The sequence below is a fragment of the Mustela nivalis genome (genome assembly GCF_964662115.1).
Source record: "Mustela nivalis genome assembly, chromosome: 13".
Taxonomy (NCBI): domain Eukaryota; kingdom Metazoa; phylum Chordata; class Mammalia; order Carnivora; family Mustelidae; genus Mustela; species Mustela nivalis.
In genome coordinates, this window is record NC_139032.1 from 81,752,724 (window position 1) to 81,778,382 (window position 25,659).

The following is a 25,659-nucleotide window of genomic DNA, read 5'->3' on the forward strand; positions in this document are numbered from 1 at the left end:
ATAATACAAGAGTCATTCCAATTTTCCTTTTGATTTTATATGTTTTGGAAATTGTACTTTGAAGGAATTTGTCCATTTTTAAGTTAAGACGGCCTAAGTCCAATTTATCGATTTCTTTCAGAGGTGGCCCAAGTGCACCAATTTATTTGCTCAAAAAATACGAAACAAAAAACATATGTCCACACAAAAATACGTATACAAATGTTTATAGCAGCTTTATTTGTAAGTCAAAAATTTCAAACAACCCAAATGTTCTTCAACGGGTGAATGTTTAACAAAATGGTACATTTGCTACTCAGCAATAAGAAGGAACAGACTTAATACATGTGACAATTTGGATGGATCTCAGGGGAATTAGGCTGAGGGAAAAAAGCCAATCTCAAAAGGTTACATCCTGTATAATTTCATTTGTACAACATGCCCAAAACGAAAAATTTATATAGAGAGAGGATAGATCAGGGGTTGCCAGGGATTAGGGATGAATGAGGATAAGGGAAGGGAAGGAAAGGAATGTAAAGGGGTAGCATGGGGGATTGTTGAGCAAAGATCCTTACTTTGTTGTTGTTGTCCTTCAGTTAACTTGGGAGTAGTGGTGGTTCCACAAATCTGCATGTGCTAAGAGCTAGACACACACACACACACACACACGCAAATGAGTGCATGTGAAGCTGATGACATCGGAATGAGGTATGTGGATCTTTACAAATGTCAGTTCCCTGGTTTTGCTATTGTACTATAGTTATGAAAGGTGCTATCATTGGGGAAACTTGTGTGAAGGGTACATGGGTCATCTAGTATTTTTGCAACTTCCTGTGAATCTATATCTACTTCAGAATATAATTTAAAAAAAAAAGAACATTTGAACTCATGGTCTCTTGGGTTAAAACATCTAGTTTAAACAGGTACCCAGGCCCCACCATGGCTCTCCATCCAGTTTCCACAGAGGTTGACTTTTGAGTAAAGACCTTAAGAAAGGGAGTATCTCAGGGCGCCTGGGTGGCTCAGTGGGTTAAAGCCTCTGCCTTCAGTTCGGGACATGATCTCAGGGTCCTGGGATTGAGCCCTGCATTGGGCTCTCTGCTCAGCAGGGAGCCTGCTTCCTCCTCTCTCTGTACCTGCCTCTCTGCCTACTTGTGATCTGTCAATAAATAAAACCTTAAAAAAAATTTAAAAAAAAAAAAAAGAAAAAGAAAGGGAGAATCTCATCATGAAGATATCCACTGAGGGTGGGGAAGCATTTGTCCTTAGAGAATCAATCATAAGCAGAAAAGCCCTACGGTGGAACCATGCCTCGTGTGGTGAGCACCTAAGTGGCCAGTGCAGCTGCAGCATAGTGAGCAAAAAACCAGAGAAAAGAGGCCTTGTTTTTCACCCTGATGATGATGCCGCTCAAGGGTTTTGAGCACAAGAGTGAAATGGTCAGACTTCACAGTTTAAAGGGATCACGCTAGCTGCTGAACAGAGGAAACAGCAGAAGCAGAGAGAACAGGAGGTTCTTCAGGCTAATTCAGGTGACAGATCATTGTGGCTCAGACCTAAGTGGCGAGAAGGGGTCAAATTCGGAATGTATTTTGAAGCTAGAACTGGCAAGATTTGTTGCTGGACTAAGTGAGAGGGACAGTGATCCAGGGGAAAGTAACAGAAATGGCGGGGGCTGGGGAGAGCGGGGTGCAGACTGGAGGTTTGAAGACTGTAGGAATCCCAGAAACTCTGTCTTAGTCACGTTGAGTTTGAGAAGTTTATCAGGGATCCAGACAGGGATGTTTGGCAGCCTGCCCTACCTGAAACTGTCTACAGTCTTGAGAATGACCACTCCCACCTTACAAAATCCCATCAGTTAACTGTATTATATTCATTCTGGGTGTATGACTCATGATCTAAATTCACCTTTTATTTGTTTCTTGTCTATGCCTCCATCTATAATGTCAGTTTCATGAAGTTAGGGACTAGTTCACTCCTGTATCCTTTAGGCCTGGTGTGTAGTAGATTCTCATTAAGGTATCTGCTGAATGTCTCTAAGAACCATACCAGCCTGAACATTTGACAGTGGATATTATTTAGGAACTTGGATAAGATAGGTCCCAAATCCATCTTCATCCATTACAGCAGTGGTTCCCAAATTTTTTGCACATTGGAAGCACTTGGGGACCTTTAAAGGGCAGATGCCTTGGTCCCACCCTGAGAGACGGAGAGATTGTGATTTAGTCTGTCGGTATGTTCTGGGCTTTGGGATTTTTTTTTCTAAGAGTTTATTTATTTGAGAAAGAGAGATAGCAAGAGAGGGAACACAAGCAGGGGGAGTGGAAGAGGGAGAAGCAGGCTTCCTGCTGAGCAAGAAGCCTGATTCAGTACTCCATCCCAGGACCCTGGGATCATGACCTGACCTGAAGGCAGATGCTTAATGACTGAGTCACCCTGGCATCCCTGGGCTTTGGGATTTTTTAAAAGATGCCCAGGTGATTGCAATGTGCAAATAAGTTTGGAACCACTGCACTGCGGAATTTTCAATTAAGGTTTTTAACTTCCTCTTTGTTAAAATGAATGCTAATTACGCCAATAGGTATAATAAAGGAAATAAAATCTTCCTGGACTTTCATCTCCTTAAGTTTCCTCTCCTTTGCCTGGATCCACTATCCCTGGTTCTTTCTCCTCCTCCTGATCTAAGTTGTCACTCCCTGGCTTACACAAGATTACACGTCTCACAAATACAGCACTCTTCTCAGCAATGAGGTCTGGGACTCTCAGCCAGATCTTATCTCCTGTAATGTGTAGATGTCCAATTATCTTTTCTCTACAACAAATCCTGTCAATTGCTCTCTCCTGCTTCTCAGATCCACCTCTCTTACCCTCCATCCTTGGTGGGCCATGCTCTGAACACTTCTTACCAAGACTGCTGACCTGGCTTCCCCGCCGGTCTACCTCTAGCTTCACCTCACTCTACTATTGAAGCAATCTTTTTAAAATCCCAGATTGTTCAGATCATCTAACTTCCAAGACTCCCTGTTTCTATTATGGTATTCAATGTCCTTCATAGAGATTCCTACCTACCTCATCTAGCCATGTGAATTCAGGCAAATTTGCGAAGGTGTCTGCCTTGGTTTTCTCATCTATAAAATGGGGACAGTAATGGTCGTAGATTTTAATGTACCTATAGAACTTAGAACTGTCTGGAACATGTTAAATGCTCTAAGAGTTAGTTACTCCTTAAACACTCCTTCCACTATAACATGGCTAAAACAGGTTCCAACACCCACCATCACTACCTTTGGGAAGGTAGAACAGACTTGAGTCCTGAATTCGGACTCCACTACTTTCTAGCTAGGAGGTCTTGGGCAAGTTACTTAACATCTCAGATACAAAATTAGGGATCATAAGATCTACAGTGAAGGACTGTTAAGATACAGAATGGATTCTGTGAAGGTAAAGTAGGTGCTCAGGGTGTTTTCCCTCTCTCTTATTCAGCCTACAAAGTCTAGCCTGGGATCATTTCTCAAAGAATTCGCTCTCCTGGCTCACCCCCACTACCATCTGCCCCATAGTTTCCCTTCTGAAGTTTCCATACACCCTACCTTAGAACATCACTCCCTGAGCTGCAGATTCAGATTTGTCTTTCCCATTTTTCACACTATGAGCTTCCAGAGGAAGGCTTCATGTTTTATTGACCTTTAACGACCAGCACAGACTGGGGCTTACAATTATCAGCTGAGTGAATGAGTACAACTACTCAAGGCCAGTGAAAATGGTGTTTCGATGCACTCAGGCCATTATCTGTTCATATTCTGAGGTTCCACAGAAGTGTCTTTGTACTTCTATGACATATTAGTTATTTATGAATTTGTCCTATTTCATTCCTCCTCTAGAGTGTGATCTGCTAGTATTATCTATGTCCTCATCTCCCATAGAGAAAGTACTTTATCTGGGGACATCTGGGTGGCTCAGACGGTTAAGCATTTGCCTTTGGCTCAGGTCATGATCCCAGGGTCCTGAGATCGAGCCTGCCTTGGGCTCCCTGCTTAGCCAAGAGTCTTCTTCTTCCTCTCCCTCTGCCACACCTCCTGCTTGTGCTCTCTCTCTCTCAAATGAATAAATAAAATGTCTAAAAAAATTTAAACAACAACAACAACAACAAAAAAGTAAGCACTTTACCTGTTTTTGAATAATTGAATTGACTGACTGCATTGTAAAATACTTCAGTCTCCCTAGTCTATTCATTCTTTCAGATCCTTACCAGGCAATGTATGCATGAGGTAGGTGATTATTTATTTATTTAAAAGACTTTTTAAAAAAAAAGATTTTATTTATTTATTTGACACAGAGAGAGAGAGAGAGATCACAAGATCACAATGGCAGGCAGAGAGAGAGAGGGAAGCAGGTTCCCCACTGAGCAGAGAGCCCGACATGGGGCTTGATCCCAGGACCCTGAGATCATGACCTGAGATGAAGGCAGAGGCTTAACCCACTGAACCACCCAGGTGCCCCTATTTTAAAGATTTTTAATTTTAGGGGCACCTGGGTGGCTTAGTTGGGTAAGTATCCATCTGACTCTTGGTTTCAACTTAGGTCATAATCTCCTGGGTTGTGAGATGGGAGCCCTAAATGGGGCTCCACGCCCAGTGGGGAGTCTGCTTGAGATTCTCTCCCCCTGCCCCAACCTCTCAAATAATACATCTCAAAAAGAAAAGAAAAGAAAAAAAAAAAACTTTTAATTTTAAGTACAACCTCCCCCCTCCTGTGGGGCTCAAACTCACAACCCCAAGATCAAGAGTCCCATGCTCTATCGACTAAGCCAGCCAGGCACCCCAAGGCAGGTGATTATTTAAATCTCAAGGAGTATCCTGGTAGCTCATTTAAGCCAAACAGTATACCAAGGATATAACTATAACTAAAATGCACCATGAACTTAATATTGACACTAAAACAACTTTTAAGGTGGACAAATAATTTTATTTTGTGCATGCAAATACATGTCAAGTACTGCAAACTTTTTCCATCAATTTTCTCTCAAACACTGAAAATCATGATGCTCTATTCTGTGAACAGCCAAAGCTAATATCTCTTCACTTCAGTGCTACAGCAAAAACACACAGAATTCACTCTTTGCTATTCACTATCATCACAACCCTCATTGTTCCATCTCTGCCCTCCCCCCATATACAGGCCTTATAAATCCTAGCCTTCCCCCATTTAATCCTATTCCTATAGCACAAAGGGAAACATTACAATTTGGAAATTCAAATTGAAATAAATGGAATAGAATTTATTCCCATATATATTCCCCATTTCATTGTACAGAATTATTTTAAATTATAGTTTTAAATAGAAGCTGAGTATATGCCTTAAAAATGAGCATTAAATCCATCTTAGAGATGGTGCCTGCTTTTTACATGATGGGTGTACACCATCTTTAATTTCATTTACATTTCAATCGAACAATAGATTTGCAAAGAAAATGTCTAATACAGACGTAAAAATATTCACACTAGAGCTTCACAATCGGTTGTACAATTGACAAACAGGCCTCTTTTCCCAAACTTTCCAGCTAAGCAAATTTATAAAATGTAATCAATGCAACAAGAAAAACATTTCTCTTTCACTTCCAGGGAAAAGAATATGCAATAAACAGTATAAATGCAGACAGCAGTTGCTGCAAGCTAACCACGATACTCCCAAGTGGCTGTACAGTGGATATGTGCAGTACAAATAGAAGCCACATGTGTTGTATCACAACTACAGTATAATTGTTTGCCCAGCTAAGAGAATGCATGCACTTCCATGCCTTGGGTTATAAAGTGAGGCCTAATTCTCGACAGATTGATGGAATATATGCAAATGACCTTGGCTTTTGGCAGTACTAAGTGCAGCCAGTGTCTGTGTTCCACTGGTTTGAGGATATTTTTTGAATTTTTATTTAAAAAAAAAAAAAAAGAAAAAAGTTGCCAATTTCAGATTGGGGGGAATAACTGCTCTTGGAGTAGAAATAAGACTCCACTCAAATGTGGGGTGTTCTGATCAGTGGCCTTGACTCCTTGTATTCCCTTGCCAGCAAAGGGATACAAAGGAACTGCTAGCTAGTATAAAGGAATAACTAGCAAATGTATCCAATTTATCCAGAAAATGGGATACTCCTTGAGCGAGTTCATTTGTGTTCTGCTTGCAGAAGGGGTTCTTATGAAGGAGTTACAGTAAGTGATCCCATCAACACTCTTCAATCACTAAAACACAAGGAAAGTTCTTCCAGGAAACTAATACATAGTTGCAATGCAACTTTTCCCTTTAACTGCTCAGTCACCAATAAGTGGTGACGGTCTGCTCAGAAAATGACACAAAGAAGCTAGGGAAGAAATACTCAGATTCAAAGTTGAAATCACATGCTGAATCTGATCATTACAATTCCATTCCTGTCAACTAGACAACATGGGCTTTAACATCTAAAATGCAAGAGCAAGCTAGATGGTTTTTAAAACAATGTTTTCAAATGTTTAAATGATCCCATTTTAAATTCCTAGAAATTGCTGTGCATCCTGTAATTTTCTCCAGGCAGTATATAAAATTGGGATGTGCTTTATATACTTAGAATCAACTCAAAATTTGAGTGAAAGTGACTAGATCCATACAAATGGGATATTTCAGTTCTCGTATAGGACGTGAAGTTTCTTTTATCCTCTGTGAGAGTAAGTAACTACTAGGAAAAAATCAGTGCCACTGACCCAGTGAAGTACTACCTTCTCTTGCAGACTGTAACACACAAACTCCACCCATAACACTGGCTTATCAGATGGTACTGAAAGGAAGTCATGGCAGGAAAGGCAAGGGAATCTGCTCTGCTCAGGTGCCCACTAGATGAAATACATACATCACTTTTTCAGGTTTTAGAAAATGAACTGCACGCTACAGAAGAGAACTACTGAGGCTACATTCACAGAATCTGAACGAGGCCCACAGCCTCCAGAGTGGGACTTAGAAACGGAAAAACAAAACCACGAAAAGTAAAACAAACACCCCACCGCTTTCCCACTTTCCAGACCTCAGACTACTTTTTCCTAATTAGACCACAGGCACCATATTCAGTTTAATTACCAACATCACACCTTTCCTCTCCTATTGCCTTATATACTGATTCCAAATATTTGTACATCACAACATGTTGGTAAAGGGTCAAATGACAGGGAATGCACCCAATTTTAAAAAGTCATATCCTCCGTCTCATTTATAATTTTTTTCCTCCTCCATGACATCAGGGAGTAACTCTTTGAAGGATCAGAAAAATTGCTCTTTCTTCTAAAGGGGCAGAGAACCAATGTCTTTCCTTATGTGAAACCACCGTGAGAAACAGAAGATGGCCACTACACAGATTAAGGATGCAATACAGAATAATCCCAACACAGAAACAATTCCTATGTTGTTAGTGAGAACGAGAGTAAGTTTTTAAGAACAGGGAGTTATTGTCTTATGGGATCACCTGCTGCAAGACAAGCATTATTTTAATATAAATGTTCTGAGACATACCAATAAGGTTGGCAGGTATATACATATACTGATGCAAATGTAATTTCACTGGACAAGTAGGCAAACACCTAAGCAGTTTATCCCAAACCCCTCCAGCAGAGCACAACCAAATTTCAAAATTTCAATTTTAAAATTAAAAAGATAAGGTTAAATACACAAGATCAATTTATGTAGTATATATTCACCCTCAGAACGTGCTGAAGATGTTTTGCGTAGTTCTGTTGCACAGAGGGTTCTTTCCCTGAGGGCACATAAGGAGCTCTCAAACTGTTAATAGGTCTCTATTTTGTAACAAAATAGCAATTTTAAAATCTTAAAAAAAAATACATTACCTTCAACATGGAAGATCTCACTATTTAAATATCCATGAAATAGACATACTGGTTTGCATATCCTTTTTGGAAATACAAACAGCAAATAAAGTACGTTGGAAGCATTTTAAATGTAATAAGCGCATATTTATAGAAGGGTTCTGATATAAATTATATAACAATCATGTTCTTGTAATATCCTAGGCTAATTTATAATGTCAGAAATAAGTTAATGTAACATGGTTTAAAACTCTTGTTCCTATTCATTTCAGGTTACAGAGCGAAATAAATAAAATGTCTTTGTAGGGATAGGGAGCACTGGCCATGGCAAAAAGGTACAGTACTAACCGAAGGAAACGAAGTCAAGGCTACTGTGCTGTTATGCTACAAACAAACATCTTCATACATCTGAATATTAAATAAATGTGTAAGATCTTCCATACTGACACCAGAATATCAAAACTACCCCTTTGTTTCTCAGGTATATTTACAACTTATCAGTCACCTTATGAGCATGTTCATTAAGACAGGTTATCAAACACCAGTATTTACTCATTCTGATCAAGAAATTTCAGGGAAATGTCAACCCTCCCGCCCCTGGAAATGTGCACAAAACTTTTTATCAAAATCTTATCTGATACAATGCTGTGGTTTTGTAAAACAACTAAATAGCTCAGACGACCAATAACATGATCCTGTTTAAGCATCTTGCTAGCAGGAAAAGCCCTTACATACAGTACACCTGGTGAAAGATCAGCTTGGCTTAAAATATTCCAGTACAATTTTCAGAGTAAACAACTTCACAGAAGTTAATTAAAAAAATAATAAAAGTCAAACTAATCTCAAAGAAACCGGGGGGGGAAAACAAAGAGACAAACTATAGGTAAGATCACCAGTAACGAATGCCCGGCTTTTGTTTCCAAATGTTGACTGAAATTTAGGTTTCAGTAATATACCTCCCAAAAATCTGGGGCATGGCTGGTTGAACATACTGCATACTTCCAGATGCCAGGTCCAAACACTTTTCAGTCACATTTAGCAGGGCAGAAATTATTTGTGTTTTTAAGTATGAATAAAGGTTAGCCAATGTTCTATTATTACATGGTTCAAAGTCTTATTAACCTAACAGTCAGAAAATAAGGAAAATTAAACCCCAACGTGAAGTAACAATAAACAATATTTAACTAAGATATTGCAATGAACATCCAAATTAATTAGTTTAAATAAAAAAAAAAAACAGCAATACCATCTTGTTAGTCAGTGCAAACGCTACATACAGGGTTTTCTCAAGAAAGCTGAAAGCACCTGATTCTTTTGCCAAGTCATCAGATTCAATAATGTACAGGCTTAAATCTGCATTTTAAAAAACTGCCGTTACATTAGTGCATAATTTATCAAAATTGTAAAAACGATTCTGCATAACTTAGGAGAATTTAATATCTAGTACATCAGCTGAAAGACTTAGGCACTTGGTTATATATTTAATTACTTACTTCAACAAGTAGCCTGTGTATAAATATTAACAAAGCAGAAACTATTCTTGAAAAATGGAAAAATTAAAAAAAATTTCAATGCTACAGATAAAAGCACTGCACCACACTCCTACATATAATGCAGTAAAGAAAGCTAGTATATAACCCTGTAAAATTCTATGGTAAGAACGTCTAACTCCACTCTTCAAAGTAAAAAAAAAAAAAATAAAGAAAGAAAAGAAAGAAAGGAAGGAAGGAAGAAGAAAGAGAGAGAGAGAAAAAGAAAAATCCATGCAAAGTCCCATGAAAAAGATAGAGCAGCTGGAATGAGATGGAAATTTCTCTCAGCAAAACATAAAATAGAAATAAATAAGTTAATTAAGTCTACTTTCACTAGATGTATCATTGTAGGATCCTGCTAGTTTAATAACTGAGTTGTTAATTTTCTATAGAAGCCATTTAAAATAGGAAATGGCTCAGTTACTGCACCGGATTGCTACAAACTCATAAAAAGCTGCTTGAAGCTTAAGTTAAATGTCCAAATTCCAATCACTTCTGGAAAGTGAACGTGTTACCCTAGTAAAGTAAATTTTCTTTTTTTTTCATAATGCTAATGCAAGAGGGCTTGAAGTATCAAAGAGTCCACAGGAAATGGATGCCCCCAGTAATATCTTTTTTTAAAAAAAATATACATTATATAATATATATTATATATATAAAAAGCTAGTGTAAATGCTTCCATGGTATGGTCACAAATTTGAAAGATGAACCTCCTTTCAGCTGTTAACCATCTTCCCATTTGCAACAGGTTTTAAAAAGTCGTTTTTATCTTCAGACATAACATGAGTTTTCAGAATGAGGTTGCCAACACTGACAGACGTGGTGATGGGGAGGCAACTTGCATTGCTAATGGGCACTGGGAGTGGCTGGCTAAAGCAAGAAGTTACCGGCAGAATTGTTTTTTGCTCCTCCCTGGGAGAAAATAAATGACATTGAAAACAAATTAGCTTTAAGTGAAAACTTGAAGAATAACCATACATGCTTAATACAAGTTGTAATAAACCTTAAGAGCTCCTAGGAAAGGCAGGTCTTTATCACTAAAAAGGATCAGCGCTCACTAAAAAAAGTCCCATTTTCCAAAAATCGTATTGAAGAAATTAAAATACTGGTTAATTTAAGGCCAACACACTATTAAGTTCAAGACTAACCCATATTTCTTGGTAGTAATTATATAAAATGGTAATATTAAACCCAAGAATATCTTAACATAATTTTTAAAAAGGGAAATCCTACATCTAGGTTTTAATTCTCCATTTTGCCATCTGGAAGACTGCATACCAGACTGAGAAAGTAAGGCCTGATGTTGGAGCACAGGGACAAACTTTTAACCGAACAAAAATCAAGTTTCAGGCGACTTAAATGGGCTACTTTGTTAATTCAAATTTACCTCTTCTCTCCTAAAAATCCAGACTGACCCAGTCATTGTCCTATTACATAGGGTCTTCCCCTCATAGGATAAAGCCAAAAATGCATTTAATACTGTATCTGTTTTTCTTTCAATATTCACAGCCTATGTCCTTTGGTGAGGAATTATCTGTCTAACACTCACAGAATCACATGGTCTTCACCTAAACTCTGTCTCTTCTGCTCCAGCGGCTCCTTTTGGTGCTGCTGGACTGGATGCCCATTTTCCACTGCTGTTCCATTCAGCAACTGATCATTTTGAGAACTGATACCAAGCTGTATGTCCAGGATCTCCTAAGGAAATAAAACATTAATCCTTCACTATGAAGGCACTTTGTACTTTCATTTCCAATGGAATAAAGCCTCCTCAATATATAATTGTGGTACTTACTTCAATTTGTTCAGCCTGTCCATCAGGTTCATCAGTATCAAGTGCCGAAAGCTCTAACTCAATATCCCTATCAGGCTTAGTATCGCTTGTATCTTCTGTATAATCACTCTGTAATTAAGAAAAATGATGACTTTATACCTGTGGAAGCTGGGGGTTCCCTTTTAGATTAAAATAGGACTCCCAACGATTGAAATAATTGATTAAATAATAAAATAATCTGGTACTACAATTTTATTTCTATTCTGAGTTTTTAAAGCAATCATCCACCAGAAAAAGGCACACTAACATGCACTAAGTAATGGCAGAAACCAACACAACAGCAAAAAGCCAATATATTAAGTATGAAGGTGGGAGGTTCGGTTTCTTTACCTCTCCATTTCTCAGTTCAATTTCCTTGCTTAGAAGATTTAAGCTAAGGTGACGGCCTTCATCCAGGGAATTCCACTTCTGTTGCATGGCCAGAGCATTGGCCTCCCTCTGAAGAAGCAGTGAGTTACTCTTGGCCTACAGTAAAGAAAAAAAATAAAATTAGCTTCCAACCACCATTTTATTTTTTAAAAACTCAAAGCTGAGCAACACAGAGGCTACCTGCTGAAGTTCAATGCTCAAAAGGTCTCCAGTACTGGAATGCTTTCGATGACCAGATAAATCGGTAACAATGAATCTGTCCCTTTAAAGAGAAACACGTTTACAGTTATAAAAAAGAAACTGATGAAGCAACTAAAGCCATATGGCCATATGCCATGCATGTTTTCAGTAATGGATCAACCCTGAGAGTTTCAGTTGTCATTCCAAATGTAAATTATTTTTTTCAGAAATTTGTTATATAGCTAAAATCATCAGAGCATACTTCATGAATAATTGGGGAGGTGGGAACTATACTCTGAGGAGAACATACAGTCTGAGAAGAGAATCCAGGAGAATTAAGAGTAACTAATTACCGTTCAATATAGTGTGCTGATGATGTGGCCTCATTACCATATGAACTCCACCTTGAATCAACAGCATTGACATAAGGAACATAATCTACAGAAATGCAGAAAAAAACAATGATCACAAAAGTGAAAAATTAGTATATAAATATGAACATATATTTTTAAGAAAAGATCCCTATTTTAGGGGCACCTGGGTGGCTCAGTTGTTAAGCATCTGCCTTTGGCTCAGGTTATGATCCTAGGGTCCTAGGATGGAGCCCCACATCGGGCTCTTTGCCCAGCAAGAAGCCTGCTTCTCCCTCTCCCTGCTCATGTTCCTGCTCTCACTTTCTCTCTCTGTCAAATAAATAAAATCTTAAAAAAAAAAAACACCCTATTTTATCCAGCCAGCCATGTTCTCCAGGCTAAACGCTTTAAATCTGAGCTTCCTGTGATTATTAATGGAAGGAAATGTTCGGTACCTCACAAAATGAGGTTTAAAAAGCACAGTGTTAGAACATATCAGTGTTAGTAAGGGGGATTACCTGATACACTGATAGGCTTAGTGGCACTTCCTTGGGAAGCAGTGGCCTGGACAGGATCTGTGGTATGATAACCTGTACGTGAAGATCTGGAAATTGCACCCCATTTTGAGATGATAGGTCCATCACTAAATGGAATTATTGGGTCTTCTTCTTTTGTCCTTCTCTGGGTTTCAAATAAATGCACTCTTCTCTTAACATCTCCACTGTCCAGGTCCTACATAAACCAAAGAAAATCAATAAAAGGACTGCTAGCAATTATTTCAGTTAGTAATATAGATATAGGCTTTCAAAAGACATGTAATTAAGTTTTCTGGTAAATTTAACACTAGCTATAGATGTCAGTGGTAGTCCAACATCTATTTTAAACAACTGAACTATGCTCAAATAATTTAAACATCAAATGCAATTTATCTCAGACTTACCTAAATGTAACTCTGCTACTTAGGAGTTATATAGCAACAATATGAAGATGAAAGCACTCAATCACTCTAAAACTTGAGTCAACATGCATGATATCCTCCTGCCCCCCCAAATCATACCATTAATACAGCATTTGAATTAGCAATTACATCTCTGGGCTCTGAATCGATGGCATTTATACAGGAGCCTATGGTGCCACAAGACCAGGGAGAATAGTGAGAAAGATGTTCTTCTTCAAATTTTGTACCACTCACACTCTCAGAGAACTGATTAAAAAAAAAAAAAAAAAAGGCATAATTAGTATAAATCTTAAACTTACAAACATGTAACTCATACAAAGCAACAATTATAGAATATACAGGACTTCACAGTGAACAATTAAACCTTCAATAATTAATATAAAAAACTGTCATAAGTAACAAGTAGTATCTATACTCTTTGTGTTTACATTATTCATTAGAAGAAAAGAGAATGAATTCTCTTTTTACTGTGTCCTTTCAGTACTCATAAGAAACCCCTGACTGCTACTGTCAAAACCAATCAACAAAAAATTACAGCATGACTCAAACGTAGACCAGGTGCTCCAAAAACTGAAAAAAGCAAAAGAAAACACATACACAAACCACAGCCTGTAGTACCAGTTTATCATTCTCCTGAGAAGAGACCAACATTAAAAATATGGGAATATAACCGATGAACCATGCAGGATTAAATTTAAAAAAACCCAAAAACCTCAAAGGCAGCTCTTTGGAATTAGAAGAAAAAGTGGGCAAATTTTAAAGGGACTGTCAGAATTATTATAGGATCAAAATATTAAAGTTGTAATAATCACTAAATCTAGTTTACTGATTGTACAGATACAGAAAGCCAAGGCCAAAAAAGGTTAAATTACTTATCTGAAGTCATACTGCTGGGAAGCAGCGGAGCTGAGTGTCAACAAAATACTTTTTTTTTTTTTCAAAGTAATCTCTACCCCCAATGTGGGGCTTGAACTCACGACCCCAAGATCAAGAGTCATAGGCTCTACAGCCAGGCTCCTCAGGGAAATACTTATTTCTTAAAGCATAATATAAAAAAGTGTAAATATATTTTTGTATGAAGCAAGTGGCAACTTTGTTACACTGCTATCAAGATGTTCAGCTGCTTTGAAGAAGTCTAAGTTTTTTTCAAAGATTTTTTAAAAAATTTATTTACTGGAGAGAAAGAACAGTGGGGGGGGGGGGGAAGGACAGACAGAGAAACAGACTTCCCACTGAGCAGAGAGCCCAATAAGGGGCTCGCCCCCAGAACCTTGAGATCATGACCTGAGCCGAAGGTAGATGCTTAACCAACCGAGCAACCCAGGCACCCTAAAAAAAGTCTAACTTTGATGAGAAATTTGGATCTAGTTTAAAAATTCAATGTTTTATTGAAATATTTATGGACAAGAAAATATGATGTCTAGGATTACTTCAAAATAATCCAGAGGGAAGAAGGGATACAAATAAAACAAGACTGGCTGAGTATATAATTAGCGGTGATGGGTACATGGGGTTTATTATCTACTATCCTCTCTACTTTTTACGCATTTGAAATTTTTCACAGTAAAATTTTAAAGAGTTTTTTATATGAGAGCCTATAGAAATGGGAAATAAACCCAACTAGAGAAACTTCAAAAAGTAATGGTTTGTTCTACATATAGAAGTACTGAAAACCACAGGGCACACTGAATTGATCCTAGTACAAAAACTTGTTTTGTGAGAAGAACAACAGTTAATAGTGATGTAAAACTGTACAAATAAAACAGTAGGCATTTCTGCACCTTTTGTAAAGTAGGGAAGAAATGCTTCTGCTAGACTAGGACTTCAATCCCAGCTACTTACAGGATGAATTTACTTCCTGGACAAATTAATTTCTCTGAATAAGATTCCTTAAAAAAATACAGATTTAATACCTGCCCCCTAAGATTTTTGTGAGAATTAAATAAACATTATGTAAATGCTTAGTACAGTGCCTGGCACAAGTAGGTGCTCAATAAATGGCAGATATAAATCTTATTAATTAAAACCAGAAAAATAATAAGAACTACACTGCTGGGAAGACTTTCAGTTCTTGGTGGGAAGAGGACTGTGACTTCACGGTCTCTGGAGTCTGCCAATGCCTAACTGCAGGGCTCACTACATACTCAGTGTTCACAGAACTAAGCAGACTCAACTGTACACCAAACCACTACAAAATGGCCACCACAGCTAAGACTGGTTTGAAGGAGTGCCCTGAGGTCAGGTGTCTGATCTGTCCTTGCAACGTCAAGTGATTAAGACCTTTCTTACATCAGTGCGAAAGTCTACACTGAATAGAGGAGAAGGTGGTGTTGGTGACTGTGTTGCCACAGGAAGAGTTGGAGAGACAAGAGCTGCTTTCTGAGTGTGGTACTGTGCCCACTGCTCTGGCTTTCTTCTTATCTGCTCCTCGCAACTGGTCTTCAAATGACCACAAGGTTCCTAAGGGGGGATAAAAGAAACAATCTTAATTATCTAGGGAGCAGTAAATAAATGTAACTATGCTCTGTGGAAATAATGTTAACAGTTTATTATATCATCGGGACCAAAAAAAAAAAAGATACCGTAAGGAAGTCACCTTAGTCTGTTCACACATTTAAAAGAAAGGGTTAATACTGAGTCCAGTGATGTTAAAAGTAGTATCTGAGCACTCAGTTTTTCTGGTTTAGGGAAGTCATTTCTAACTGCATGGGATACTGAAAATAGGCCCTGCCCTTCTATTCTGGAGAGTTCTTTTTACTTTCCCATCATAGGATAGTTTCCTATCCAAGCATAACATTTATTGAGCATTAATATGTATCAGGTCCAGTTCTAAGGGCTTTGTTTTTCTGATTTAATCCTCACAACAGCCTTATGAGGTAGGTACTACTATCCCTGCTACCAAACGTGAGAAACCTGATGCAGAGAAGTCAAGCAACTTCTGTAAGTCACACAGTTCCTAAGTGGAGGAGCCAGAAACCTATACCTGGGCGGTATGACACCAAGTGTGACAGCAGGCTCTTACCCACTACACTACAGTAGCACTCTCCTATTTCCATCATCACTTACCCTTGGTAAAGGCACATTTGTCCTTGGCTCACTTGGTGGCTGACAAGCCACGGAATAATACCCATCTAATGAGTTATATCTTTCTCGCAAAGATGTCTGATAAACAGACGAGTGCATCACATCCATTGGAGGTAAAGAATTGCTTCTAATAATGTCATCTCGTTGGTACATAGGTGGGCGCCAGATGCGCCTGCTGTCGTACACAGGAGCATACATTCCAGAAGGTACTGGGGGAACTGGTCCATATGGCTGCGGAGGAGGCGGCTGGTAAGGAGAAGAACTCATTCGATCTCGAGGGGAAAATGTACTGTAATGATCGGCATATGGCATAGAAGCAGGTGGGAGGGAGGACTCTGGAACATTACTGGACCTCACAAAGCGAGGAACACAGGGAGCCACACCAGCTGGTACCGTTGGAGGTGGTGGGTAGTACCCTTGAAAATCAGAAAAGAGGAATATTTAACGTAATCTTAGTAAAATCCAACATTTTACAAAGGTTTAAGTCTAAAGTAGCTTTGTGAGAAAAGAAAGTAAGTTCTGACCCTTACTTAATTACCCCTGCTTTAGAAAGAAATCAAGACACTACTACATGAAAATTCACTGAAGTTCACTATTTTGTTAAACTGCTCCTCAAAAACCCAAGACAGAGCTATTAATAGAAGGCTGGTAAGTTTCCTTCTAGGGCATCTATTGCCGCAGGTTTTGGATTAAGTAGTTAGTTACATTATTGACTCATTACTTTAGGGGAGCAGAGATTAAAGACCTTTCAAAATCTGCATTAAGTTGTGCACTGTCTTTCCAAAATTATACCTAAGTATATATAAACCAAACATTCTGCAAACTATTTCAAAGGATTCACAAAACTCCCTGAAGTCCATTCATGGACCCTAAATCTGATGCATGAGAAGGATAATCTTAAAACTTTTGGCATGTAGAATATCGATTTTTAAGGCAGAAAGAAAACTTAGTCCAAAGGATTATTTTCTTTTCTTTCTTTCTTTCTTTTTTTTAAGTAGGCTCCATACCTAGCATGGAGCCCAACACAGGGCTTGAACTCATGACCCTGAGATCAAGACCTGAGCTGAGATCAAAAGCCAGATGTTTAGCCAACTGAGCCACCCAGCACCCCAATTAATTTCTTAATGTACATATTCTAGGTAAGTGATTCACTTGCTTATCTAAGGACAACACATGTTATACTATAGTTTCTTTTTTTTTTTTTTTCTTAAAACTATCTAAAGTTACTTACCTGTCTGTGGGTACTGTGGGACTTCAAAGGGTATCTGAGTCCTTGGATCTTGAAAATACTGAATGTTTTCAGAATGCTGAGGATATACTGGTACTCTAGTTATAAATGGGCTGGATTTTGGAGGCACAGAATTCAGCTCTGTTCCAACATTAGAAGGCCCAGCTGAGGTAGCCGCTACATTACTTACAGGAGTCTTGGGTGGAGAGCCAATTTTACTGGAGAGATAATTTATCAAGAACAAAGAATAAATCACTGTCTGTAACTACTGTCTTCCTCAGTAGGAATTTTTCATAAAATTATATAATGAAACCAATAATAGGAAAAACTTTAGATACTTCCATAGTGAAGAATTAGGCAATGAATTTCATTGCCACCTTCCACTGCTCATTCATAGAATCATAGTAACAGCTCTCATATTCTGAGAAAGGCAAAAAGAAATGCAAACATATCTCAGGCACTAAAGTGACCCATCAATCCCCTTTTACTCATTCTTAAACAATGGATTTTTTCCTAGAGGAAATTAAAAAAAAAAAAATTACTGTTCAAGAAGTTCTCAACAGGAATGATACAGTTAACCCTTGAACAACACAGGTTTGAAATGCCCAGGTCCATTTACATACAGATCTTTTTCAATTAATGCAGTCCTGTAAATGTACTTTCTTTATGTTCTCTCTTTTCTTTTTTTTTTTTTTTTTTACTTTTTTTTAAGTAAACTCCACCCTCAATGTGAAGTTCGAATTCTTGACCCCAGATCAAGAGGTGCAGCTTTTACTGACTGAGCCAGCCAGCCAGGCAGCTCTCCCTATGTTTTTTCTTTCCTTCCTTCCTTTTTCTTTTCTTTTTTTTTTAAGATTTTTTAATTTATTTGACAGAAAGAGACCGACCGACCATGAGCACAAGCTGGGGGAGTTGCAGGCAGAGGGAGAAGCAGGCTCCTTGATGAGCAGGGAGCCCAATGCAGGGCTCAATCCCAGGACCCCAAGATCATGACCTGAGCCGAAGGCAGATACTTAAGCCACCCAGGGATCCCTCCTTATGTTTTCTGAATGACATTCCCTTTTCTCTGGCTAACTTTAGAGAAAGAATACAGTATATAGTACCTATAACCTACTAAATCTATGTTGATTGATTATATGTCATCAATAATGCCTCTAGGTAAGAGTAGGCTATTAATATAGTTACATTTTTGGTAAATCAAAACTTGTACTCAGAGTTTGGACTACACAGGGGTTGCCACCTCCAACCCCTATGTTGTTCAAGGGCCCACTGTAGTCCACCAGAATTCTCTGGGACAAAGAAGACAGACATATGAAACAAAGGTTGTTCTATTAAGAGCTAGGTAGACATTTTGAAATGTAAACTCCCCAAGAAGAGGCCATTTTTTTCCTTTGGCAGGGAGGGGCAGAGAGAGAGAGAGAATCTCAAGCAGGCGCCAAACCCAGCATGGAGCCTGACATGGCGCTCAATCTCACAACCCTGAGCTTGAGACCTGAGTCAAAATCAAGAGTTGGATGCCTAACCAACTGAGCCACCAGAGGCCCCATTTTTGTCCATTTTGTTAACTGTTATCTCTCCAGAGTTTTGTTAACTGTTATATTTAGAAGAATTCCTGGCACCCAGTAGTTACTCAGTAATATCTCTTAAACAAATGAAATAGTTCCTGCCACATAGTAGGTAGTCAGTAAGTAACTAGTGGGTGATCAAAATGCCAATATATGGTTACCCATAAACTGAATAAATAAGCTTATTATTATTATTTTTTTAACAAAGGATTTTCTTTGTTGAGTCACCAAGCAATCAGCCCCAGCGGATCTCATCATGGCTTTCTTAGGTCCTATTAAGAAGTCCAACGTAAAAAAAAAAAAAAAAAGAAGTCCAACGTTAGGGCACCTGGATGGGTCAGTCGGTTAAGCATCTGCCTTCAGCTCAGGTCATGATCCCAGAGTCCTGGGATCGATCAAGGTCTGCATTGGGCTCCCTGCTCAGTGGGAAGTCTTCTTTTACCCTCTCCCTCTGCCCCTTCCCCTGCTTGTGTGCTCTCTCTCTCAAATAAATAAAAATCTTTAAAAGAAGAAAAAAAAAGTCCAACTTTAGCAGAGGTTAGATATGTGGTGGCTCCAGAAAATGTACTTGTTAATGATGCAGTAATTCAGTATGCTGCATCCCAAGGAGATTAGAGGGTTTTTCTCAAACTAGAGAAACCCTTTTAAAGCTAGAATATAAACAAGGAGTATGGGCTGCCTTTTAGTCTAACACAGCAGATTAGTCTAGCAGATGTTTACTTCTATGTGTAAAATGAAGATAACTACAGAACTGTTGGAGAATAATAGTAGATACAAATTTACTGACTTACAGTTTAAAGATATTTTAGGGCTATGCTTATTCTTTGCAGTTAAATAAAGGCAACAGGAAAATGATTAGGATTTCCTTATAGCAGTTATACACTAACTCCTATTGAGCAATTACTGAGCGCATTCCAGGCACTATGCAATGAGCTTAACACAGGGTATCTGGTCCTTCCATATCAAAATGTTATACACGGGACGCCTGGGTGGCTCAGTTGGTTAAGCCTCTGTTTTTGGCTCGGGTCATGGTCCCACAGTCCTGGGATAGAGTCCCACATCGGGCTCCTTGCTCAGCGGGGAGACTGCCTCCCACTCTGCCTGCTTGTACTTTCTCTCTCTCTCTGACAAATAAATAAAATCTTAAAAAAAAAAAAGGCAAAAAACCCCTCAAAATGTTATACACTATAAGACTTGGCTAAGTACTTTAAAATGGCAAATTTTTAGACTTGTCAGCAAAAAGGTATCAAAATCCATGACAACATTCATAGCCTCATGAGATCCTGCAAGCTATCTGTAAAAATCAGACTTAAGGAAAATGCTAGTCTTTAGTCATCCTCCAGTCAGACAGCTAGACTCCTACATCTGTAGCCTACAGGACTTTCAGGATTCCAGGCTCTTCCGCAGCATGCCTCTCCTGTGTACAGGATTTTGCCTGTGCTGCTTCCTGTACTGAGGAGTCCTTCCTTCCCAACAGTCCATGTTTTTGGAACTAGTTTAGGTCTTCTCTAAGGAGCCTTCCACAATAACTCCCTGCAAATTGGTATCCTTTTTTTGTGTGTTCTAATAATACTTGGAACACAACTCCATTATAGTACTGGTCAGAATATATTATATGGTCTGTTTACATCTGCCTACTAAACCACACTATAAGACCCATCTTAGAAGCAGGAAGTAGTATTATCTAGTTCATGTTCATTACATTTTCACCAACTGGCTGGTGTTGGGTACATGGAACATTCATAATTTCTGAATGAATAAATGACTAATTTATTTATTTATTTTTTAAAAGATTTTATTTATTTATTTGACAGAGAGAGATCATAAGTAGGCAGAGAGGCAGGCAGAGAGAGAGAGGAGGAAGCAGGCTCCCAGCTGAGCAGAGAGCCCGATGCGGGACTCGATCCCAGGATCCTGAGATCATGACCTGAGCCGAAGGCAGCGGCTCAACCCACTGAGCCACCCAGGCGCCCCAATAAATGACTAATTTAGATTTTTTTTTAAAGTTTTCCCCCTAGTTTCATCATTTTTAAACAACTGAGATATAATTTACCCTTTGAAGGCACACAATTTGGTGACTTCTGGTATATTCCCGAGGTTGTACAACAACCCTCACCACCATCTAATCCTGAGACACTTTCATCAGCCCTGAGAGAAATCTCTACTTGTTAGCATTCATTCCCCAGCCCCTGGCAACCACTCATCTACTTTCTGTCTCTACGGATTTGCCTCTTCTGGACAATGACATAGATGGAACTCTGCAATATATGGCCTTTTATATCTAGCTTCTTTCACTTAACATAGTTTTCAAGGTTCATTCATGCTATAGTATATACTAGGGCTTCACTCCTTTTTTATAGCTGAATACATCCCACTGTATGATATAAAACAGCTCTACATCACCTTGCCAAAACCCTTCAAAAGCTCATTTTCAAAACACACATGTAACACAAGGTCTCCATAATCTGATGCCAGCCTCTCAATCTAATAATCTTATTTTAACCAGTCCCTAACAAAACTTTCAGTTCAAAAAGGCTGGTCTCTTCAAAACTCAGATTTTAGGACTCTAAAACAATAAATACCAAAGCATGAGATTTTAGAGGTAGAAGAAACCTTTCAGATTGTTAGAAAGTTGTGAAAGTTTTTTCTTAAGGCACCAAAACCTTTTCTTGTAAACATTTTTTTTTTTTTTTTGGTCAGAGAGAGTGAGCACAAGCAGACAGAATGGTAGGCAGAGGCAGAGGGAGAAGCAGGCTTCCTGCTGAGCAAGGAGCCCAACATGGGACTCGATCCCAGGATGCTGGGATCATGACCCGAGCCGAAGGCAGCCGCCCAACCAACTGAGCCACCCAGGCGTCCCCAAAACCCTTTCTTACACTAAGACTCAACAATATTGGTAACAACAACAACAACAACAACAACAGATATTTATTGAGTGCTATTTGGCAGGCACTGTTCAAAGCACCACACTTACAATTCACAAATCTGCATAACCAACATATCTAGCAGTTGCTATTACTGCACAGATTTTATGGGTGAGTAAACTGAGGAAGATAGATTAATTGGCCTAAGATCAAACAGCTAGAAAACAGTAAACCAGATTTTGAACCCAGAGAGTTTGGCTGCCAAGAATACCCTCTTAACTACCACACATCGTTATGGAGTACAGAGAGGAACTGTTTTGACTGTAGCAGAGTCTGGAGGCTGGAAGCTCAGCATCTCACCTTGCTTAGGTTTTTACTTAGTTTCCCTTTGGCACTTCTATGGACTCGACCCCAAAGTTCAAGGAAGTTTAAGTGTGAAAAAAAAACAACAACCCAATTCTGATTCAGCCTCTTCAGTTTATAGTCAGGGAAAACAAAACCCAGAGATGAAGTGACTTTCCAAGGCCACAGAGCTATTCAACTGCAGAGCCAGGACTAGAACTCAATTTTTTTGGTATTTAGTGCTTTCTTTAATGTGAAACATTCTGCATAAAAATTCTGATTAACTGTTTTCCCTTAGGGTAAATAAAAATACTCATGCATTTCTAAAAAACTCAAAGTAACCATTTTTTACCTAATACTTACTTTTCAGTGACAGACTCTGCAGAAGGCCCAGTAGCATTCTGACCATTAGTGCCAACCTTCCCCACCTTCTTCACAGTCTCCAGAGCTCTTAACGTACTGTCAGTACTACGTGGGATTAGCTGGGAAACACTGTTTTCTGCATTTGAAATTCCGTTTGTACTTGGAACAATTTTCCCCGTTGTTTCAGAGCTTCCTATGACAGAAATGACATTTCCGGCTGTGGTTGTGACAGTGTTGTTTACACCAACTTTATTTAGAAGAGGAAATGTTCTTACAGTTGCATTGATCTTTTTGTTCCTTAATCGATACCTGTTTCAAAAACAATCAACATATCGGTGAATATTTCACTACATCCTACTCTGAAGGGAGAAAAAAAGGACAATTGGAAAAGACTTAAATAGGAGGAACAGCTTTAAAGAAGTTTCTTCAGCTAAATATCACATACAGCGTACATCAAACTCTGCTGTGATAGCTGCCACATGAAAATATATATGCCTCACATACACACATACATGTATGTGGGCACATAGTTAATATAGCAAGCGCAATACACATGTATTCAAAGAAGCCTTTTGAGGGTGTAAGAAGAGATCCTTTTGAAAATTTTACATAATTGGAATATAAAGTATACTATACAAAAAATGAAAGGAACCATACCAAATTTATTTAGCAATGCTGAATGAAAAAGGGATGAAAAAGTTGACAAAATTCTGTTATTACCAAATTGTTGAGAGTATTATATATATTTTAAAAAATTATGATACTGGGGCACCTGGGTGGCTCAGTAGATTAAAGCCTCTGCCTTTGGCTCAAGTCATGATCCCAGGGTCCTGGGATTGAGCCCTGAATCAGGCTCTCTGCTTAGGAGGGAGCCTGCCTCTCCCTCTCTCTCTGACTACTTGTGAACTCTGTCAAATAAATAAATAAAGCCTTTATTTATTTATTTACTTATTTATTTTTAAATATTTTATTTATTTATTTGACAGACAGAGATCACAAGTAGAGAGGTGGGCAGAGAGAGAGGAGGAAGCAGGCTCCCCACTGAGCAGAGAGCCCAATATGGAGCTGGATCCCAGGATCCCGGGATTACAACACAAGCCAAAGGCAGAGGCTTTAACCCACTGAGCCACCCAGACACCCCTAAATAAAATCTTTAAAAAAAAATTATGAAACCAAAACTCATTCTTAAACACTGTAACAAAATATGGAAATTTAGTATTATATTTTTCAGATTAGTTTATGCCTAAAGTAAAAAAGTTATTTGAATTAAAGGCTTTTCTGATAGTAATTTCAGGGTTTTATTTATAGTAGTCAGATATAACACTTTTTTTTTTTTAAGATTTTATTTATTTGACAGACAGAGATCACAAGTAGGCAGGCAGAGAGAGAGGAAGAGAAGCAGGCTCCCCGCTGAGCAGAGAGCCCAATGTGGGGCTTGATCCCAGGACCCTGGGATCATGACCTGAGCTGAAGGCAGAGGCTTCAACCCACTGAGCCATCCAGGCGCACCACAGACATAACACTCTTAATATATACAGCAATCTGATCTTGAAGTCCATTTAAGAAAATTTGTTTCCACTTGTACAGTTCAAAAACTTCATTCTAATGTAGTCCTAGTCAATGTTTCTTCTAATACTTTAAAGTGAGGAACAACTGTTACATGAATAGAAAACAACTACACACATTTGCAGTCATAATTACATATGCCTAAATTAGTCTGATACTAATGTTATACAATCAAACATATGGTAATTAAATATAAGTAGTGTTATTGATGAGCAATGCCTCCATAATAGCCTCCCTTTCAGTCCCTCAGTATCTATAAACAGCCTCATTACTCAATCCTGCTCTTCTCCCTCCCTCTCTCATTCTCTCTCTCTCTTACACACACACACACACACTCTCTCTCTCTCTCTGACAGGCATGTGGGAGCTCAATAAAGCCAAGTGTCCCCACATGAGACTGGCTGAGAGTGCAGTGACAGAACACAAAGTTTAAAAAAAAAAGAAGAAGAGATTACAGCCAGTTTATATATGTCATCTCAGAGATTCTGGGGGGGCACTAATTATGAAGAGGGGAGTAAATGTCTACTTTAGAAAGGCCATTTGGTAGTGCGGAGAGGCCTGCACTTTCCTCAAGATGCTCTCTGAAACCTACTCTTCATTCTTCACCTCAAAAGGTTCTTGCACAAAATACCCAGTTACCTCTTGCTTCCCGTCCTCAAAGGACAAATCTCAGCTATCCTTAAGATTACTCTGGCAGAGGGCGCCTGGGTGGCTCAGTGGGTTAAGCCTCTGCCTTCAGCTCGGGTCATGGTCCCAGAGTCCTGGGATCGAGCCCTGCATCGGGCTCTCTGCTCAGCAGGGAGCCTGCTTCCTCCTCTCTCTCTGCCTGCCTCTCTGCCTGCCTGTCATCTCTCTCTGTCAAATAAATAAATAAAATCTTTAAAAAAAAAAAAAAGATTACTCTGGCAGGCAAAAAACAAAGTTGTGACTGTGACTATCTTAGAAGAGGTATAAGAAGTAAAACCTCAACTAAGGGAGGTTAAGTCAGTGACAAGTCAGGATACATATTGGACTTCTAACAACTAGGCAGCTAAAGACTTGGACTTAGGGTCTGGACCTCACACTTGAAAAAAGCTAATTGTTTCCTATTCTTTTAAAATCATCTTTGAGCTCCCTGAAGTACTCACTCCCTGCCTTACTCAGCTTTGAATCCACTATCTGCCATTAATTCCTCCCTTGTAAATATCTTCCACTCCCTTGGCTCACTCCCCCTGTTGAAGTCACCTGGTAAAACCCTAATCTCTCATTCTGGGCCTTCTCCTCAGCAGCTGAATGCTGTGGAGAAAAACCATGCCATCATGCTTTCTAGACTCCCTTCAAAATTATGATCAATTATTTAAAATGGCCAAGCAATATGTTAATACATTTCTCTACTAAACTCACTTTCTCATCTCTAACATCCTTTCCACCTCCACTCTCCACAGCTCCTCTGCTACTGACCGCCTCCCACTTCACAGAGAAAATAGACAGAACCAAAGGAGAATACTTCTTTTACCACCAATTCCAGTAACCTTCCTGCATCTGTTAACTACATGCTCCTCAAAAAAAGGGATAGAGAGCTCCTGCTCCTAACTCAGGCCAATCTTGCCGCTTGGGTTCTACCAA

General features: G+C 38.9%; 1 protein-coding gene and 1 long non-coding RNA gene across 6 annotated transcripts in view; one reads left to right on the plus strand and one right to left on the minus strand.

Annotated features, from left to right (window-relative positions):
* The window catches only part of LOC309846545, a 762,900-nt gene extending 740,684 nt beyond the window's left edge, over window positions 1-22,216 (plus strand). The window contains exon 2 of the long non-coding RNA XR_014301990.1: window positions 21,717-22,216. This is a non-coding gene — a long non-coding RNA (uncharacterized lncRNA). The remainder of the gene's footprint in view (window positions 1-21,716) is intronic.
* RC3H2 (ring finger and CCCH-type domains 2) overlaps window positions 4,923-25,659 on the minus strand; it is a 52,672-nt gene continuing 31,935 nt past the window's right edge. Inside the window, exons 10-21 of one of the 5 annotated variants that reach the window (XM_082695465.1) lie at window positions 22,490-22,798; window positions 17,359-17,573; window positions 16,110-16,543; window positions 15,333-15,503; window positions 13,173-13,289; window positions 12,604-12,817; window positions 12,086-12,170; window positions 11,733-11,814; window positions 11,514-11,648; window positions 11,145-11,252; window positions 10,899-11,047; window positions 4,923-10,261 (exon numbers count right to left, since the gene is read on the minus strand). In XM_082695465.1, coding sequence (XP_082551591.1) covers window positions 10,066-10,261; window positions 10,899-11,047; window positions 11,145-11,252; window positions 11,514-11,648; window positions 11,733-11,814; window positions 12,086-12,170; window positions 12,604-12,817; window positions 13,173-13,289; window positions 15,333-15,503; window positions 16,110-16,543; window positions 17,359-17,573; window positions 22,490-22,798 — 2,215 coding nt within the window. In that variant the 3' untranslated portion in view covers window positions 4,923-10,065. Of the gene's footprint in view, window positions 10,262-10,898; window positions 11,048-11,144; window positions 11,253-11,513; window positions 11,649-11,732; window positions 11,815-12,085; window positions 12,171-12,603; window positions 12,818-13,142; window positions 13,290-15,332; window positions 15,504-16,109; window positions 16,544-17,358; window positions 17,574-22,489; window positions 22,799-25,659 lie in introns of all 5 variants that reach the window. The other 4 variants (XM_082695464.1, XM_082695467.1, XM_082695468.1 and 1 more) reach the window with 4 other exon arrangements.